Source organism: Aplidium turbinatum, chromosome 6 (assembly GCF_918807975.1).
Source record: "Aplidium turbinatum chromosome 6, kaAplTurb1.1, whole genome shotgun sequence".
Taxonomy (NCBI): Eukaryota; Metazoa; Chordata; class Ascidiacea; order Aplousobranchia; family Polyclinidae; genus Aplidium; species Aplidium turbinatum.
In genome coordinates, this window is record NC_137477.1 from 24,000,998 (window position 1) to 24,021,892 (window position 20,895).

The following is a 20,895-nucleotide window of genomic DNA, read 5'->3' on the forward strand; positions in this document are numbered from 1 at the left end:
TGATGAAAGAACAGCTACAGCAGCAACAACTGCAAATTGAGCGACAAAACGAAGCTCAACAACATGCACTACAGCAGCAGCAGGAACAACAGCAGCAGCAGATGCAACAAATGCAAATGCTCACGAAAGCTTTAGAAAAGCTTGGAGACCAAGGGACAACTACTACTAAAACAGAGAGTAGTTCTGTTGTTCCTAACTTCAGCGCATTCGACCCATCGAGTGAGTTATGGTCTGACTATCACGCCAGATTCAAAACATTTTTGGGAGCACACTCTGTCCCCGAAGGAAAGGCTGCGCAAGTTTTCTTGACAAATCAAAGTGCAGTCACATACAAGATGTTGCAGAATCTTGCAGCACAACAGAGCCCTCCTGTGGAGATAAACAAACTTGTTTTAGAACAGATAACAAAGTTCATGAACGACCAATACGACCCGAAACGTTTTACGATACGGGAAAGATTTAAGTTCTGGAGCGACATGCACCGCAAGCCAGGCGAGTCTATCAACACGCTGGCAGCTCGAATCAGACAGGACGCATCAAGCGATTTTTCTTCCATAAAGGATGCTCAATAGGGTGGCTCGTTTTTGAACTTTTTTTTTAAATTCTCTCGGGGTAGTAGGGAAATGGTGCCAATGAGTGAGAAAACAATCATGACAAAATTTGAGATTTGTAAAAAATTGTCTTCAGCCTCCTCATGGGGCCCAAAAATCGAAAAATGGGGTCAAAAACGCAATTTTTTTTTTAAATATTTTTAGTTTGGGTAGATACAATATTGTTTAGATATATCTAAATAACCTATAAAAAAAAATTGAAGTCATTTGAATGATTCCTTCAGCTTCCTCACAGCTTCTAAAAATTTTCATTTTGCTGAAAATTTCGCATTTCTGTTTGTGGTTACATAACTACAAACTTCGTCAGTGACGTAAATTCAAATAAAAGACGTCACTTTTTCCTACCAAATTAACCCAATTTCATTAAAAAATGACGCAACAGCTCAGGGCAGGCCTATAAAGAGAAATACAATGACGTTTTATAGCTGGCAAAATGTCTAACGCAATTATGTATCATGTACCCACCCACAAAAATGCGAAATTTTCATCAAAAAGGAAATTTTCAGAAGCTGTGAGGAAGCTGAAGGAATAGTTCAAATGACTCCAATTTTTTTTCTTAGGTTAATTAGATATATCTAAACAATATTGTATCTACCCAAACTAAAAATATTTAAAAAAAAAATTGCGTTTTGACCCCATTTTTCGATTTTTGGGCCCCATGAGGAGGCTGAAGACAATTTTTTACAAATCTCAAATTTTGTCATGATTGTTTTCTCACTCATTGGCACCATTTCCCCACTACCCCGAGAGAATTTTAAAAAAAAGTTCAAAAACGAGCCACCCTAATGCTCAAGATGAGGCCATGTGCACACGCTTTATTTGCTCCGTCAGCAATGAAGCGGTGTTAAAAGCCTTGTTCAAAGTAGACGCCGAAGCATTAAGCTTTGCCAAGGCCATACAAATTGCCTTGGAGACAGAAGATGCTGCTAAGGTAGCAAAAGAGACAGTTTACGGATCAAAGACGTTTATACCTGGCCAAGTTAACGTGGTCGAGGAAAAGAGACAATGGCACAGAGGACAAACTAATTCCTTTAACCATAAAGAGTGATCAGATCCGAAAAGAAACTTACAGTGTGGACGCTGCGGGAAGAAGGGCCACACTGGAAAAGATTGCCGTTTCAAAGATTCTACTTGCAACTACTGCAACAAGAAGGGACATATCGAACCGGCATGTTTCAAGAAGAAGCGAACTGCGCATGTTAAGGTGATTTGTAAAACTAAATTGCAAAAAGTAAAAACCACTAATAATGTGCCTCAGCTCCAACAATGTGTTTCTATTGATAATATGATGTTTAGTTTTGAAGTTGATACTGGAGCTGGGGAGAATTTTATGTGTAAACGTCGTTGGCTGCAGCTGGGCAAGCCATCATTGCAACATTGCAGTTCGAAATTCGAGTCCACTTCCGGACACCAATTGCCAATTATGGGCATTTTTCGCCCGAATTCCGTTACGACAAAAGGCTCTAACGCGACCTGCAATAATTTATCGTTTATTGTGACCAGTGTTGGGCGCGATAACTCATTTTTCAGTTAAGCGATAACGATAATCGATAAACGAAAAATGCCTAAAGCGATAACGATAAACGATAAATCAAAAAAAAGTTAAGCGATAACGATAAACGATAAATTATCGCCGATAATGTCCGATAACGATAATTTTTTTTTTTTTCTTGATTAGCGCTGCCCCATCCCATGCAGCACGAACTGTTTTCATCAACATGACGAAAAATCGAACATAATATACTGTAAAGGGACAAAACTTTTTGTAAGTTATGTATGAATAGAATCGCAATAGCGGCAGTGGGTATCAAATCTTCAACCTCTTGATCCAGAATCAAACCACTGAGGTAACCGCCGTGCTTATAATTATACCGTCAGATACCAGTTGGATGCTTTTATCAATTGAGTTACACTGCCGCTTACGTGCAGTAAGCAAAATAATTAAATTAAATGAAAATACCATAAAAAAATTCTAAACTTTGTATTTTGCTTTCTGCTTAAAGGGCTGTTTAGTGTTTACAGCAAAGTCAGCAATAATTGAAAAAATTCCCAAAAACGCAAAATGCTTGAAAATTTATCAGTAATCTGAAGTGTTATTGGTAGTAAAAATGTGCATACTGTGAAATCCATCAAGCTTGTCAAATTAGTCGTGTTTGTTTAAGAACAATAACATAATTATCGTAATTTACTGATAATTTCAGATAATTTTTTTTTTTGTTTTCTTTGTGAACACCAGCATTAAAGCAATGGCAGAACGCTGAGTTGTTGAGATAAGAATTACAATGTAGGCACTGTATTAGTGGGAATAAAAATATTTGATTGAGGTAGGCTAGGTCGCATAGGTAAATGAGAAAGGTTATACTGTATTTAGCATAATTTTACCACGCAACTCGATGCGCCTATTGTCATGCAAAAACTACTAGGTACAAGATGTAAAAAATGTGATGTCGGTCTGTATGTCAAATGCTTCAAGCAATATCATATTCCGCAATGACTTGTTTCAGTGATGTTGTGTTACTTTGCTAATTTTCATCTTCATATTTTTTGAACTTTCATTTCAATAAAATGCTCGATGACAATAATGACATGACAAAACATGAACAAGACATTTCCCATTTATCACTTTAAGCGATAAGTAAAATGTAATAACGCTTGCATTACGCACAAGAAACTTGTGAAATTTGATAACGGATTTGCCTAGCGTCTTTTATATAGGACGGCTTTTTTCTCAAAAAGTACAAACACAATTAGGAAAAAAATAATTGTGAAATGTTTTTTAGGTCATAATTATGCAATATTTAAATTTTCCGAAAATTTTTTTAAGTACTTTCAGTTTCGGCACAAATGCGTTAACTTTTCAAGTTAAATGGCACTTATGCATTCGGTTATTATTTTTGGATTAAAGTTATATCGCCAAGCTAGAAAAAAATCGATCTTACAGTCTATAACCGATCTTGTGTTGTTATTGTGTGTGAATTTTGTCTTTTAATCTGAGTTTGTGACGTAACCGCACGTCTCAAGGTAAGTTCTTGCAATTTTAGTTAATCTACTCATCTAAAGATTTAATGCGCTTAAAACAGTAAGTTTCAAGTTTTGACGAGAGAGATTTTATTTTTTTACCACAATTACTAAAAACTAACACTTCCAACGAAAAAAGAAACACAAGAATAAAATAGTTGATCGTGAGGTGGCGCGAAAGACCATGTTTCCGATGTAAAAGCGGCCTCGTATTGCGACACTCACAAACCACTTGCCAATTTCTTTCGCTTCGCTTCAAAGGAACTTGTGACGCCTGTGCGCTTACATTTTAATTGTAAAATTCACTTGCGATTGCCCATTGCAGCAAAACAACAAGAGACTTGTTGCATGCATTTCATTGCATTGCAATTTGCAACTCTAAAAATTATTGTGTTGTCAGCGCCGTCGCTGCAGGGGGGCGTGCCCCCTCCCCTGATAACGACCTGTGCACACACACTTCAGGCACTGAAGAAGAAATGGTTTTAATTTTAGTTTCATTAACTAGGTGGCTAGTAAAAATATTACTTTTCATGATCTTTCCACTTGCGTGTTGATCCGAAATAAAATTTATCGGCGTTTAATTAATTATCGGCGATAATCAAATATTGCCTTTGGCGATAACGATAAACGATAACTGAAAAAATAATTGAGCGATAACGATAAGCGATAAAAATTTATCGCCGATAATTATCGCCGATGAATTATCGCCGATAATGCCCATCACTGATTGTGACAAATGTAAATGGTTTGAACTTACTTGGTAGAGATGCAATTTCTAAATTACAAATTTCTGTAGATGCTTTGATATCTCCTGTTGATACTAAAGTATGTAATTTGAATGGTGTAAATCATGTTTTTGATAACCTTTCCGCAGACACATCTCTCCAAAATGCTTGTAAGCAATTATGCGATGAGTTTTCTGACCTTTTTAAACCGGAATTGGGGTGTTTGAAAGATTTTGAGCTTGATGTCAAATTTAAACCAAATGTCAAGCCCGTGTTTTGCAAGCCCAGACCGGTACCATTTGCCATACAGTCTGATTTAGCCCAAGCGTATGACGCTGGCATTGCGAAAGGGGTTTGGAAGCCAACCCAGTTTAATGATTACGGTACTCCTGTGGTGCCTGTACGCAAGACAAAACTTCCAGGGCAAAGCACAGCATCCCTCCGAGTTTGTGGAGATTATTCCGTTACCGCCAACTCTCAGCTGGAAACACATAGACAACCTCTTCCTCTGCCGGAAGAGCTCATGCACAAGCTGGGAGGTGGTTATGGGTTCACAAAGATCGACTTGGCTGATGCCTACAATCAAATACCACTGAGTCCAGAAAGCCAAAAGAAGCTTGCTCTGAGCACCCATCAAGGAGTCTTACTCCAGATGAGATTACCTTTTGGCATCAGCTCAGCTCCTGGCTATTTCCAAGAAATCATGGGTCAACTCACCTCTGATTTGAAAGGAGTAGCCGTTTACCTAGACGAAATTTTGGTGAGTGGACACAACGCCGAGGAGCATCTGCAAAACTTGAGAGCTCTTATGCATCGCTTGCAAGAAAAGGGTTTAAGATGTCGTCTGGAAAAATGCGCCTTTGCTCAACCAAGCGTTGAGTACTTGGGTTACCGGCTATCCAAGACAGGCATTGCAAAGGGACATAAAGTGGACGCAGTTTTAAAGATGCCACCACCAAACGACGTGTCCAGCCTGAGGTCTTTTCTTGGTTCCGTGCAATTTTACAGCAAGTTCTTGCCAAACTTATCTTCCACGACAGAACCACTTCATAAGCTCACACGAAAAAGAGTAAAGTGGAAATGGGAAGCAGAGCAGGAAGACGCTTTTCAAACTCTAAAGAAGGTGCTCTGCGCAGATTCTGTATTGGCTCATTTCGATCCTTCTCTGCCTGTCGGCATATCATGCGATGCGTCAAGTGTCGGAATTGGAGCGGTACTCTTCCATCGTTTCCAAGATGGCCAAGAACGACCAATCGCCAATGTGTCAAAAACATTGACAGATACGCAAAGGCGTTATAGCCAGATACAGAAAGAAGCGCTAGCTATAATTTTTGGATTACAAAAGTTTCACCAATATCTTTACGGAAGAAAGTTTATTCTAATCACAGACCACAAACCACTACTGGCATTATTCGGGCCAAACAAAGCCACACCAGCTTTAGCAGCCAACCGTTTGGCAAGATGATCACTCATATTGAGTCAATACGACTACTCAATTGAGTATAGGAAAACGCAAGAGCACGGCAACGCTGACGCACTCAGCATGTTACCTGTGGGAGAAGACGCCATCTTCGACGGAAAGGAAGAGGAAGAGAACATTCTTGTAGTGAGTACCATCAAAATGATCAACGCTCAACTGAATCCAACAGAGCCTGGAATGATCCCAAAAGAGTCTCTCAAGGATCCAGTCATCTCAACGGTAATGAGATACACCAGAGAAGGATGGCCTGAATCAAAAACGTCTGAAGCACCAAATTGTGACGCATACTCGACAGAAGACTTCAGAAGAATCGCTCCATCATTGGCTGTAGAGAATGGTTGCTTACTATATGGAGCCCGACTAGTCATTCCACGAAGTATTCACAAACAAGTCCTGGAACTACTTCATCTTGGGCACTTCGGGATACAAAGAATGAAACAACTGGCACGGTCAGCAGTTTATTGGCCCAGAATCGACCAAGACATTGCAGAAAACTGTCGTCAGTGCACTGCATGCTCCGAACATCAAAACAAACCGGTAAAAGCAATCAACCACCCGTGGATGTTGCCAGAGAAGCCGTGGAGTAGAATTCATATTGACCATGCAATTAATTTTATGGGACGTAATTGGCTAGTTATTGTAGATGCGTACTCTAAGTACCCTTTAGGGCAGGGGTTCCCAACCTTTTTATGTTCTCGTACCACTTAGCCACCACGAATTGTCAACACGTACCACTATTTTCAAAACAACTAATTTGATCCAATGTTAAATTATTTGCAAGATGATGAATCTGGATGTAAAGTCAGCAAAAGTAGCAAAATTACCAACAAAACATCACAGAGTCCATTACACCACACAGCACAGAACGCATCAGAATAACAAAGAAAAAGACACAACTAAACACAAACACAATACAACTAAATTTAATGAGATTTTGTTTTTGTTTATCTTTCACCAGTTGATCGATGCGTGGCATAACTTTGCTAATAGCACATCTGAAGTCATATTCAGGGGCACTTAGTCGGTTTCGATTTTTTGATTTGATGTTCATAAGAATAGAAAATCCCTGCTCGCATTCCCAAGTAGAAGGAAAAATCAGTAGTTGTGGAACAGCGTGGGAAGCTAGCGTTGGTTATGAAGAAGCCATACTATGCCAGAAGTTTATTGCAGAACATTCTTTGCGTTGTTTTTTTGCTGTCTGATCCTCCTGCATGTCTATCAGTTCCTCTTGTTCCCCTGTACCGACAGGTAGGTCGGTTGGGTCCACTGAGAAAGGATCTGTGATGTATGGGAAGCTTGTGGTATCTGGAAAGTACAGTAATGCTGCAATTCAGCAGTTAGCAGCGAGAGGTGCTGGGTAATTTCTCTGGAAAAGTCATCACTGATTTCCATTTCAAGGGCTGACAGAAATTTAAACATACTATAGCGCTTGTTTTCCACATTTTTCCTCCATAATTCCAACTTTCGGATAAAAGCTCCCAGTTTTGAAACAAAGTCTACGACAGTGCAGTTTTGCCCTTGAAATGACAGATTTAATGATTGAAAGCTTCAAATATATCTGACAAATAACCCAATCTTGCAATGAATTCCTCGTCCTCCAGATCGTTTTGAAATTCATGGTCTTTCTGTTGGAAAAATAAAAGTAATTCATTCCTCATTTCAAAAAGACGCTTAGTTGTATTTCCTCGAGAGAGCCAGCGCACTTCTGTGTGATAGAGGAGACAAGTGTGGTCTGAGCCGAGATCTTCACAAAGAACCTTAAACAATCGAGTATTTAAAGCTGATATTTTAACAAAATTTACGATTTTGACTACCCTGTTCAAGCACATTAACAACTTTGCAGGAAGAACCTTTGTGCAAAGAGCAAACCTGTGTATGAAACAGTGAACACTTATGACGCGAGGTGACACAGCTTTGACATGGGCTTGAAATCCAGACTTTCTATCGAGCATAGAGGGAGCCCCATCTGTCGTAAATCCGACAAGATTTCCCCAATCCAGTTCATTTTCCTTGAAAAAATTATCTAAAGAGTTGAAAATATTTTCTCCTTTTGATGTAGTGGACACCTCATGATTCAACAATAATTCCGTTTTTACAGCATCGTTCTGTGTAAAGCAGACGTAGACAAGCAGTTGACAGCAGTTTGTGACATCTGTGGATTCATCAAGTTGTAAGGCAAATCCAAACTTCGAATCTCTTACTCCTGCAATCACTTGGTCAGTGATATCAACTGACATTTCCTCGATGCGTCGTTTCACAGTATTGTTAGAAAGCGATACACTATCCAACTTTGCCACTGAATCTTCTCCAATCAAATTTCTGACTAATATCTTTGCTGCTGGCAAAATAAGTGACTCCGCAATGATATGAGCTTTTTTGTTTTGGGCCACCAGAAGAGATACTTCATAGGATGCCTTCACAATTCCGGCATTATTTCGGTAAAACTGGCCTGTGTGATCCATGCGCTGTCGCTTCACGTTCTCCCCAAATCGCTCAAAATAACTCTTAGCTCGATTCATCTTATCTGCATGATTGGACTCAAGATGCCGCTTAAGCAAACTTGGTTTCAAAGCTGCATTTGAAAGGGTTTTCATACAGATCACGCACTGAGGTAAGCTATCTCAACGATGTTGAATAGCAATGAAGCCATACTTAATATAATCTGCGCTATACTTTCGCTTCGACATTTTCAAATATTTAGACAAAAATGTAATGCTGTTCAGGATTCAGCCACTACACGTCGGAAAACCAACATCAGAATGAACGCAATTCTGCAATTGCACAGACCACATTGCACACGTAATAGTTTCGTCACAGACACCATTCACATTGCACACATAATAGTTTCGTCACAGACACCATTAAGTTCGCACAGCAGCATTGTATTAATAACAATGACAGCAGGGAGCAAGATCGACAAAAGTAGCTTACTGAGTGCAGAGAATTTAGTACGGAAAGAAATAAAAGTGTTGTTCGCATATTTTAGAAACTCAAAATTAAATAATTGTTGCAATAGGCCTACTTTATTTGACAATACTACTAGATATCGCATGCAACAGAGAGCTGCTCGCGTACCACTTGAAAAGCTCCCGCGTACCACTAGTGGTACGCGTACCACCGGTTGGGAACCCCTGCTTTAGGGATTGTAGATCATAGGGATGCGAAACTTCATCCGCTTTTGGCTTATCCGCAACACTAGAAGGGTTACGTTTTTTTTGTAATTTACAAAATATTTTACTTTTTAGAGGTTATATAAGAAGAGTGAAGTTGGTTTCAAAGTAATTTAAAGTTTTTAGTTAAAAGCAAGCCAGCAGTAAAGCGTAAAAAAAATGTCAAACTGGCAATTGACCCTTCTAATGTTGAAGGAACAACGGAGTTGCGCGTCCCGTAATGTACCGTCCCTAGTACCCTTGCATTCACCCAACTATATCAGTGGGAACGCAAGCTACAACTGAGCTGCTGGAAGAAGAATTCTCGCATTTTGGCTATCCACATACAATAGTATCGGACAACGCCACAAGTTTTAAATCTGAGGAATTCCAGCAGTGGTGCAAAGAAAGGGGTATAGTGCACTTGACAGGGGCACCTTATCACCCAGCAACGAACGGGGCTGCAGAACGGCTTGTCCAGTCGTTCAAGCAAGCACTAAAGAAGTCGATCTTTCCACCCAAGCAAGCACTTCTAGAGTTTTTAATGCTATACAGAAGAACACCGCTATCAAGTGGCTTATCACCAGGTGAACTGCTATCGGGGCGTCGCATTCACGCCAAGATCGACGTCATGCTACCGTCACCAGCCCACTTCGCACAAAGTAAGCAAGTGAACAGGCAAGGAAATGCGGAAGCACTTCAGGGCTTGGAAAGACCTAAGTTCGAAGTGGGAACCCCCTGTTATGCGCTGTATTGCGGACCCCGACAGACACACGACCCTAAGTGGGTTTCAGCTGTGGTAACGAAAGTGTTCGGTAGCCGCAGTGTAAACGTGCGGGTATTACCCCACGGTCCGATGTGGAAAAGGCACATCGAACAGCTACAACGGCGTTTTGACCATCCAGCAGATGAAGCAGATGTGGAAACATCCAATCCGGTCCAACAACCACCAAGAAAGTCTTCAAGAAGACGTAGCCTAAGCCAAAAAGAATGTTTGAATCTTAACTCTTTCACGGGTTTTCAGAGTAGAAGGGAGGTGTTGTGTATCGCTACGGATCCAGTGACGATCGGTGAGGGAAAGCAAGGAAAGCAGTGCTTACCTTAGCAAAAACTATGCAAAATATAATGACTGAATTCTAGGTTTAACTTATTATTTTTATCACGTCTATTTTAACTTGAAAATTACTGTATTCGTGACTAGAATTACTCGTAACGCTTGTGAGTAGTCTAAGTCCTCACCAAACCGCATGTCTTGCCTATAAATGCCAATTGACGCAAATGCTTCTGTCAGAAACAATCACTGAGGTTCTAGGTAAGCAACTATCAAACTTGCTTTCCCAGATTCAAAAATGTCAAAAAACGCCTTCGTTTTAACCAATCCTCACCCGTTTTGCAAAACGTCACCAGCTGCTTAGCCAATCAGATGTGTTATGGTTATGGTAGGTTAGTTGTGCTTTCCCAGTGACGTCAATGCGTACATTCGCTAGAGCGACTAGACTAACTCGTCAGAATGGTATCTCGTCACGGTACACGCACAGCATCATAATGCCAATAAGCTTGTTGCTGTTTTTTGATGTCTCCTCGCCATGTAGGCTACTTTAGCCTACTGTACTAGCTTTCATAGTCATGCCTTTGCCCTTTTTACAGCGTTGATATAACGTTACTTCGCCCATGAACGTTCAGGTGCGGATGCAATATTTAGTTTGTTAAGCTTCTATGCGCAGGAGGCAAACTTATCCAGCTTTTTGTACAAATTGCTTGCGATTGTAATGTTTAGGCCTAAGTGTTAGTTTTTGTAGTGTAGGCTTAACAGCCTTAACTGAATATCTGAGAATGAACATTCATGACGAATTAAACATTTAGACAACTATTATTCCATGTCTAACACAGGATTTTGGTCTTGCAACGTTAAAATTAAGATTGTTCATGACTTCTAAACATTAAATGGATGTATGATCACGACATAGGCGAAGCACAATTTGATAGATTTTTATTTTTGATTTGTTTTGGAAATGCTCTCAGAGCGCACCAAATTGGAAGTGTTTTTCAAAAATTTCTGGGGAAGGCCCCCCAGACCCCCCGCTGGAAGTGTTGCCTTCGGCAACACGCCTTCGGGCTTCGCCCGACGGTTACGCCCTTCGTGCCTATTACCTTGCTGCATGGTCTGCGGAAAGTTGCATGGATGCTTAAGTATTCAATGAGGCGTAAACTCTCGTGCTAAGACGTGGTTGTATCTTTATGCAGTGATTGAAGAGTAGTTCGTGAAGTACAGTGCGTTGTTATTGTGTTGTCTGACTTATAAGCGTTTCGTTCAATATACAAAAAACCTATATCTTACCGAAGTATCTCCTGACTTAATAACGAGGCAGAAGTAAGAATACAACAAATACCTAAATATACAAAAACCAATAAAAAGTTTTTTTGAGATTCCTAACTATTCCCAAACCCCTGTGGTAGTGCTATTGATTCAAATTATAATCTGTACTGTCCCTACTATTCATATGTGAATATTCTGATGTTACAACTAATACAAACACTTGACCCAGTGGCGTATCCTGGTTGATTTTCGTAGGCATGCAATGGAAGGAGGGTCATAGCCAGTGTAGGGGGGTCTGGGGGCATGCCCCCCCAGGAAAATTTTGCAAATTTGCTTTAGGTTTTATAGCTTTTCTTGCAATCTGAGCGTTACTTAGCTGATAATTGTTTGAGCTGTTTTGCAAAAAATGAGGTTTGGAACGCACCATGAATCAATATCTTAATTTCATATCTTTATCCTGCATTTCAGGAAAGCGGACTTGAAGCGCTATGCAGCGGTACGTGTATGGCCTTCATCATACACCCGACCCGTTTTCTTTATGATCTTTTAAACTACTGTGCTTAGGTCTCAAGTAGGCTATATCATACTATCAACAGTACAAAACCGCAAGGACTTTAACTATGAGGACCAAAAGAAAAAAGGCCAAACAAATGCCAATCGAAAAACTAAAAAAGACCAAGCGTCCAAACAAAAATAGGCTCCAGCCAAGCACTTTTTAAAAACCCCAAATTTCTGAAATTTGGCCTTAAAAAGGCCAATCTGGCAACTTTGTCTCTTTGTTTTGTTTTGCATGCAATTTCAAATCTGCATGCCTTGGTTCCATTTGCGCCGCGCTGTTGTAAAAGAGCGACGAATGGGAAAATTGTCTTACCAACGCATGCTGAGCTCGTCTCAGCATGCAGAGTTGCCAGGGTCAGCAAAGTTTCCAAATTTAAAAAACGAACAGTTGTTTCGAATATTAAAATTAAGAGAGCGAGATGGTTCTGCTATTAACATTTTCAATTTCTACGCATAAATTCGTTGTTTCTGAAAGATTTCTGATTTCATCAGAATTGTAAGGCATGCAGTGGAGCATGGAGAATACGCCACTGACTTGACCCCAGGATAATCCACTTAACGTTACAAATTTTCTGAAATTGATTTTCACAATGAAAAATACTTTTTAAATGATTCAGTAAGCTCAATGGGCTTTTGCAACTGTTTTAATTTTCATTGTTCAGGATTGATTGCAAGGATGTTTGGTTGGTGTGAATGTTATTAGAGATTGTTCAATGTCTATATATGATTATGATACCTATTTCTTTTCTAGCTTTTACTTAACATGACTTTATCATTGTTAATTATCGGTACAAGAAGTTATGCGAGTTTAACAGTAGGCTTGGTGCAAATAGGCTAGATTGCTGCAAATTGTCAAGTTTATTGACACAAGTGGTAAATATATGTTTAATCACAACACTCAAATCTTTTATACCGGTATATAATGCAACAACATGGCATTCTTTCAAAGTCGAAATCCAGAGAAGAGATGCCTGATATTCACTCTGCTCGAGAGTTTTATAGCAAATATGATCCAAAGGAAATATTAGGAAGGTGAGAAATTTAATTGGCTATATATAGTTTGCAAAGTGTTAATTTAAACTAAAAAAAATCTTGTTCGTATGAAAATTTTGTGTGAAAGTTTGTATACCATGCCTGTAGATAAAAAGTGGAGAGGTGATACCATGCTTTTAAAGGTAATTTTCATTTTTTTGCAGAGGGTTGAGCAGCTGTGTTCGAAGATGCATTAATAAAAAAACTCAAGTAGAATATGCTGTCAAGATATTTGACCTCACAAATGATGACAATCAATTCAGTGAAAAACTTCGCAGTGTTACTCATAATGAAATTAATATTTTGAAAGAAGTTTCTGGACATGCGAATATTAGTAAGTTACTTTGTTGGAATGCCTAATAGCCAAAATATTGTTTATAGGCTAGTCATTTTATAATAACTAGGTAGACCTTTTCATACAAAGATAGTTAAATGTGATCACTGCAAAACTGTTGGTTTGAAAACTGGTATACTTGTTAACTATCATTCTTTTAAAACTTTTGTGTAGGTTGAGTTTCAGTGCCTAGCTATGTATGAGAAACTGTAAAATGCAGCTAAGAAAAGCATTTTTTTTTAAATGATTGCATGAGGATACCAACTTTGATAAAAACAAGTCAAAACTTTAGAGTTTATTTTTTTCTTTCAGTTGAGCTTGTTGATGTTTTCGAAACAAGGACCTTTATATTTTTAATATTTGAACTGTGAGTAGAGAGATACGTTATGGTTATTAGCATATTTAGTTGTCATAAACATTTAACAAAGCACAGTTTTTCTTTACCTTTAACGTTCAGTCTGATCAGTTTTTTAATTTTTGGCTACATTAATATCGTGGTTTAATCTTATTGCGTTACAACAACTGCCTGATTTAGATGATTTATTTACAATATTGTAATTTACAATTTGGGTAGAAAAGTTGCTTTTTTTAACCATAAACAAACATAGCTTAGCAACACCACAACACACACCACAACACTATAATACACAAAAATAAATTAAAATAGTAAATGTTTTCGACTATTCATATATATATTCCTTTTTAAGCCTTTAAAACAAAAACAATTTTACATGTATAAGAAATATTAGAGAAACATACAGTATAACACCAACTGGTCTAATCTATTCATTGAGAAACTGCTATCCTGCTCAGTGCTCACATCTGAAATGATTGCACAACACAATGGGTCAAGTATTTGATGGAGGAAAAATTGAGTTCAGATAGGATGTGTCCAAACAGATTTTGCAAGATGGACAGATGCACAAAACAAAGCACAATACATGAAGCAAAATTTTCAATAACACATGATAATTTAATCAAAGACGGTTTAGGGATAGAAGGCTCCACCGACAAACAATTGCCCTGGATTGGAAGAGTAAACTGGAATGGATTGTAAAGCCCTGGATTGGAAGAGTAAACTGGAATGGATTGTAAAGCCCTGGATTGGAAGAGTTAATAATTATGTGTCTTGTGCAATGTGCATCTTGGAGTCGAACTCGGACAAACAATTACGAACAATCTGGAAAGACTGAACAATAAGGGTGTATTAGTTGAACACAATTGGCATATTTTTGCTGTTAACTTGCATGTTCCAGGTTCTTCTAATATTTCTTACACAGTACCGTATGTAAAATTGTTTTTCTTTTAAAGGCTTGAAAAGGACTATATATATAAACAGTCTAAAATGTTTGCTATTTTAATTTATTTTTGTGTGTCATAATGTTTAGTGTTGTGGTGTTGCTTAGCTATGTTTGTTTATATTGATTGAATCTTTATCCTCGGACTTCTTGAAGGAAAGCTTCTTGCAGAGCTTAATTCTGGCAGTTTTGCATACTTGTAGAGGCTTTGAATCACTGACACAGGCTCGGTCACCGAGATTGACAGAGTGAAGTTTCCGATTGTTGAAGTCTTGTTGCCGGGGAATTATTCCATATCTATGAAATGCCGCTGAATGGAGAGCAGTCCCCAACGTGCACTGCCTAAGCGCACACCCTGAGAGTCGAACCAGCGCGCTTGATCTTGAAGCTTCTTTGTTCCAGAAGTGACGCGCTAACCAATTGAGCTATCGGGGCGGACATCTTGAGTTATGGTTAATCATTCTATAATCCAGTCAATTGCTGTTTGATGAATGATTGTAATGTTAATCTTTGCTCTGCTAATCAAGTTTTTCGTCGTCGATAGAGTCATTCTGAAATGCATTATCATGCATATCAATTAGATTAGAAAAAATATATTCTGCAGGATTTGTCGTGTAATTTTATAAGAAATCTTTAGTTCTGGTTTTAAGCTGTGATTTTATTTCCATCCTACAGATTGCGAAAAGGAGAATTATTTGATTATCTTACTGAAGTAGCAAAATTTGGAGAACGTCAAACAAGGTGATTGGGTGTGTAGTGTCATGCTTGCTTCCAATTGATCAGAAAGCAGTGTTTCTGTGTTTTACAATGCAACATCTTTATTTAGTCTGAGTAATTTGTTGCTTGTGGTTATTTTGGAGTTTCAGCAACTTGTTGTTTCGGCCATGATTTTGACACATTTGGAATCATTGTGCCTTATGTCGATTTATGATAAAAGACAATTTCATTTATATATATCAAAGATAAAACTTTACTGCACACATGCGCATTAAACAGGCTTGTGTCAGGCTGTCACTGTCTTCTTTTTTCAGAGTTTAAATATGATCATTTGGCTTAATTTATATTTTGCTTTGCAATGGTCGTCTTGCATTAAATTTTGAATTGTAGATGCACCATGGGGGCATTGTTGGAAGCAGTGTCATATCTTCATTCACAAAACATAATACATCGGGATTTGAAAGTAAGTTTTAGCGTTTTTCAATTATATATATACCGGTATACTTGTTTATGATGGTGCAGACAAACCTTTAACATTTCAGTGAACTATTCGTTATATTCCTCCAAGAAGAAATTACTTTAAATGTGCCTCTATTATTTTAACAACTACCCAGCCAGCAAATCAGTCCTTTCTGGGATTGATGTAGTGCCTGTAGACGAATCAATGGAAAAAAGGCAAAATATAACAAGATTGTTTTTTTTTTCTTTTAATTTTTATGCGACACTACGAGGTCATCTGGCTGATTCACGTCATACCGGCAGAAGAACATATGATCTACTTTTAGCGCTTGTTCTTGACGCCATTCACGGTTCTTTTTAGCCTGAAAACATTCTATTAGACGAGAAGTTAAAGCTGCATCTTTCCGATTTTGGTTTTGCTATTAAGTTTCACGAAGGCCAACGCTTCACAGGTGATCAATGCGTGCAGAGTTCGGTAACACTAATTCTCTGAAGTGTGATAATTATTCTACTGCGAAAAGTTGATCAGTACTAAGTGCAATTGTAGGTACAAAACACAGTGTTTTGTTTATTGTTGATAGTGTTGTGCAAATGCTATTTTAAGCTCTAGTTCAAAGTACGTGTACTTGTTTATTTACTATGCGACGCGTCAACCGCAAGGTAAAGTAATTAATTCTGTCTGTACATATTGTGTTTCCTTTTCACTACTTTTCAACATAAAATTTACTCATGTTTTTTTCAGTTGTTTCACGAACAAACACTGAAGTTGATCAGAAAGAATTTACTCACGCAGTAGACCAGTGATTCCCGAACTTAGCCTATTCTGTTTTCGTACCCTTCCAAAGTTGCGTACAATGTTTGCGTACCACTTTCTTCCAGAAAAATCTCAAAAATAAACATTAAAAAGCTAGAACGTTTAACAAATATTAATGAATATCAGCACGGCCCAAAGACAATCAAGAAATTAAAAATGACAAAAACTAATCAAATCATCTTAGTGGTCGATATATTTGTTTTTCTCCAACAGTAGGTCAATGCGAGGAATCACTACGAAGGTTTGGCGTTTGTGTTAAACAACCAAGATGTTGCGTCATAAACGCTTGAAACCCCGAAAGTAATTATAAGTATTACACAATAGTGCACATTGCGAAATCGAAAAATTCGATTAGTTTATGTTAACTCTTGTCGACTTAAGTGAGTTGCTGACTGGCCATCTGGAAGATTTCTGCGTACCACTCTTTGGGAACCACTGACGTAGACAAAAAATCCACAGCGCGCTTTTAAGTTAAAAACAATTTGATTCGTGTTCAAGTTTCTAGCTAGCAGTTTTGCTATGGCACTTACAGTCAAGTTCAAAGACTTTATACTTTTGTCTTCAAACTTTTAGACTTGTTCGGTACCCCTGGATATATGGCCCCAGAATTGTTGAAGTGTGCCGCTTTTGAGGGTCAACCTGGGTATGGCAAGGAGATAGACGTTTGGGCTTGTGGGGTCATCATGTACACTCTGTAAGTAGCGAATACTATCCCAGACAGAAAATCAGTCACTTTTTGTCTGCGGACGTTGAATCGATGTAAAAAGCGACTGATTTGCTGTTTGAGATAGTACAGGCTTTCTGGTACGTGACGCAGCGCACGCTTGAGAAATGGCTGGTCTTTTCCCTCGTCTTTTGTACGTGCGGTTTCGTGTACAAGTGACGTGAAGTTCAGACTATTATGCGCGTAGTGGCAGTTAATCACTTTTCTGGCAAGCACAAACCGCAAATTTGTTCTTTATTGTAGTATCAGATAGCGCTGAATCAACATTTAGTATATTTAGCTCACTTTGTGGTTAAGTTATTGCTTTTATTTTTTTCCTTCCAGTTTTAAAAGAGAAAGGTGTTTAATTGGTCCTGTTATAAACAAACCAAGTCGACGTTTTGTTTCAGACTAGCAGGGGCGGCGCCGTTTTGGCACAGAAGACAAAATATTATGCTGCGAAGAATTATGGAAGGCCAGTTTTCTTTTCCCAGTCCAGACTGGGATGATATTTCCAGTTCAGCGAAAGATTTAGTAAGTTAAGGTCAAGGTGTTCACTGTCAGGACAGAATTTTATTTCGCATGAAGTTGTTTTAGAAATAAGCGCGCCCAAAATTTTCCACAAATTGCTATGGTTCAAGACAGTGATAGTATATTTGTTATGAAACAGTCCTTTTCAAATTTCTTAAAAGTTATGTAGCCTATTTCTGACTTGTTTTGAAGATATAACATTTTAGCAATAAAAAATAATGTCAACCGTATCGTATACACACCGATTGAGTTGCTACTGATATATGAACTTTTAAGATTGTTACTGTAGTAGAGTGTCGACAGGTTGAAAACTGTTAGTGCAAGTCTTCGTGCATTGTGCAGCTATGAGTGATAACTTTTATGCTATTGAACAGACAATTTGTTGATGTCATAAACACATGATTCAAAATATTGTTATTATGTTGGATAGCATTGAATCTGTAATGAAACCGAATTGATCGTTTTTCCGGCAACACTTGCTTTTTCATCAGAAAAAAAATTGTTGTTTTCAGATTTCAAGAATGTTGATAATAAATCCAAACTATCGAATAACAGCTGAAGAAGCACTTACCCATCCTTTCTTTGAAAAGGTCGAAGAAACATTTCGATATACTGTTCAACCTTTCAGCTCTCGTAGAACATTTCGAGTAAGTTCATCGAGGTCCATGACTTGAAGGGGCATCTGCCAGGCACGCGCTCACTTTGTGACGCGCCTGGTTCACGCGCTATTTCTAGTAAAAGCGTTTGGAGTAGCGTCCAAAACGCCGACTTGGCAATTGGCATGCTTAGGTTTATGACGTCTAATAGTGCAAGTTTGGAGAAACGTCTTTTTTGTTGCACCCATAAATGATGTTCCATGGCGCAAATATTTGGAAACAAATATATTAGATTAAATGATATCACTCACAAGCAATGGAAACTAGACGCTCATAATATGTAATGTTGTAACTCGTCTTTTCAAACTATGTAGTTTTTCATTAGGTTTGTTGAAAGTAATTTTGATGAAAAAACGCTAAACCGGATTGAAATGATTGATTTATGTTGCGGCATACTACTGTTCGGTTTAGTAATTACTAATTAGTATGTTCCAAGTTACATTTTTTTGAAATTTAAAATTAGTTTTTAATTGTTAAAAGCCTCGTTGTGTGTTTTATTCTTTCAACTGTTAAACATTTGCTTTCAGGTCGCCGTTTTTGCAGTCATTGCTTCACTTCGTATATCTTCATTGATACGTCAGCATAAGCACATGTCACTCGCAACGGCCTTGCATGACCCTTATGCAGTCAAATGCTTACGAAAAATCATTGATGCTTCCGCGTTTCGAGTGTACGGTCACTGGGTTAAGAAAGCTGCTGATCAAAATCGGGCTACACTCTTTCAGAACAGCTCTCGCGCCAACCAAAGGAGGTTGATGGAACTGGAAGAAACTGCTACGCCATCCAGCAGTTCTGAGTCTATAGAATCAAAGAAGGCAACGACCAACTTACCACAAATTGTTTTGTAGGGATTCACGGTCTACATTTTAAAATGATCGTTACAGTAATAAAATTTAAACAAGCCTTGTTAGGATCGACCTTTTCATGTGTTGATATCTTTGTAAAATCCGTTGTAAAAGTTCCTGTTTGTTGCATTGCGAGAAGTTAAAGTGCTTTTTCTTGCTATTTGTATTGCCACAATCATCCTGCTTAGTTGAATAGTTGGTAGCTTTTATTTCCACTGTGTGTGACTTTCAGATGTAGATACATTTTCTTACTTGTGTATTTTTTACTTTAACTTTGTCGTGTGCAAGGGTTTCGTGCCCTCTTTTTACTGCAAGAATAAAACTTCACTGTCGGACATTGCGCTAACATTTGTGTGCCAAGCAGCCTAATACGATACTGCCGATATTTATTTGTACAACTAACTTGCAACTTTGTTTACTGTTTTAAATTACATTTGTTTTTATTTTTCATGTGACTGTCAGTTACAACTCAAAAAACAGGTTTTACCCAAAAAACTACAGTTGAAGTTATTTCTACCTCCAATTTTTTTGTCTGTTTTTGACTTTAATCAATTTATACCACTTCAAAATTTCATTTTGTCGATGTTTGATAGTTTTCTACTGTTTGATACTATAGCTTGCGCTGAATCTGTTTTTATGCCAAACTCAGATGATAAAATTTCTCATTTTCTTCCAATCCAGTGGGTCTAGCGCTTGGGTGTTAATCACCCCTTTAGCTTGATCTGTTAAAATTCAACATATTTGGTTATCATGGCTTTTTCATATAGTTTACTATCTCATATCTGTTTGTCGCAGTAACCTTGTCATTAAAGTCACGAAAGGCGTATTTTGCTGATAGTCTACATCCTACAGTGTGGCCAAAAATCGACTGTTAGTCAATAGAAAAGCTAGACAAAATGAAAGACAGCCGTACCAAAATTGGCAAAAAATCTCCTGTAGATAACGCTTTTGTCGTTTGAACAGAACCGCTGGTGAAAAAAATAGTAATCTATACCAGGTATATTTGCCAGGTCCTGGCCCTACTTATTGGGGTTAAAGTTTTCGAGTAAACTGTGTTTCTGTCTCTGCTTGATTTCGACACCTAAGCTATTTCGCTGGCTTAAAATAAATAAACTTCATAGCGAAGTAGTCACGTCTCAGCGAAAGCAAGTAAAAAAACTTTGTTTTATTTAGAAAAATTGCACAATAACTGCACTCGTCAAACTGTATTTCTTGACGTTTTCTAGATAATATTAGTTTTTTACAGCGTCGCCAAAGCACACAATTTAAATGTTCTCATAAAATCTTATTGCCTGCGACATTGATCCAAGCTCAAAAATGCTGAATCAGTAAGTTTGCCTGCAGTGTTTTAGAACAAATGGTGTCTGACCGACGTTTAGACGTGCCCCATGGGCTAATATAATTGCTCAATCTACTTTTAAATGTTTTACTTTATCTGTATTGGCCCAATTCAACGTTTGTAGACGTTGGGTCAAATAAAAAAGAAGAATTTCCCTAGCTGGGCAGATGCTTATACTTTCTACAATAATTTATTATTTTGCTGTTCTTCTTTTGTGATTAATTTTGTGAATGTAATTTGCCTTGGTCTTTTGCCATTGTCTCGTTTCTATGTTTGTTTCTACCAAGTGATAAAAATGTCATTTTTACA

The 20,895-nt window shown here is 38.1% G+C and overlaps 1 protein-coding gene and 1 pseudogene across 1 annotated transcript; one reads left to right on the forward strand and one right to left on the reverse strand.

The window, feature by feature from the left end:
• Positions 1 to 7,366: 7,366 nt before the first annotated feature.
• On the reverse strand, positions 7,367 to 8,521 carry LOC145772533 (zinc finger BED domain-containing protein 5-like; annotated as a pseudogene).
• A 3,384-nt stretch (positions 8,522 to 11,905) lies between these two features.
• On the forward strand, positions 11,906 to 20,895 carry LOC145771929 (phosphorylase b kinase gamma catalytic chain, skeletal muscle/heart isoform-like). The gene is made up of 10 exons (XM_082583697.1): positions 11,906 to 12,890; positions 13,055 to 13,224; positions 13,537 to 13,591; positions 15,198 to 15,263; positions 15,630 to 15,702; positions 16,060 to 16,150; positions 17,086 to 17,206; positions 17,626 to 17,749; positions 18,259 to 18,393; positions 18,930 to 20,895. Exons 1-10 carry the CDS (start codon positions 12,781 to 12,783, stop codon positions 19,248 to 19,250), a joined length of 1,266 nt encoding a protein of 421 aa, XP_082439823.1. The 5' UTR covers positions 11,906 to 12,780; the 3' UTR covers positions 19,251 to 20,895.

Bases quoted from the DNA above. Each gene is read 5' to 3' on its own strand.
- LOC145771929 (XM_082583697.1), top strand. From the start codon at position 12,781: ATGCAACAACATGGCATTCTTTCAAAGTCGAAATCCAGAGAAGAGATG. The intron at 15,264-15,629 runs GTGATTGGGTGT...TTTGAATTGTAG, and splicing joins TTTGGAGAACGTCAAACAAG to ATGCACCATGGGGGCATTGT. The intron at 18,394-18,929 runs GTAAGTTCATCG...ATTTGCTTTCAG, and splicing joins GCTCTCGTAGAACATTTCGA to GTCGCCGTTTTTGCAGTCAT.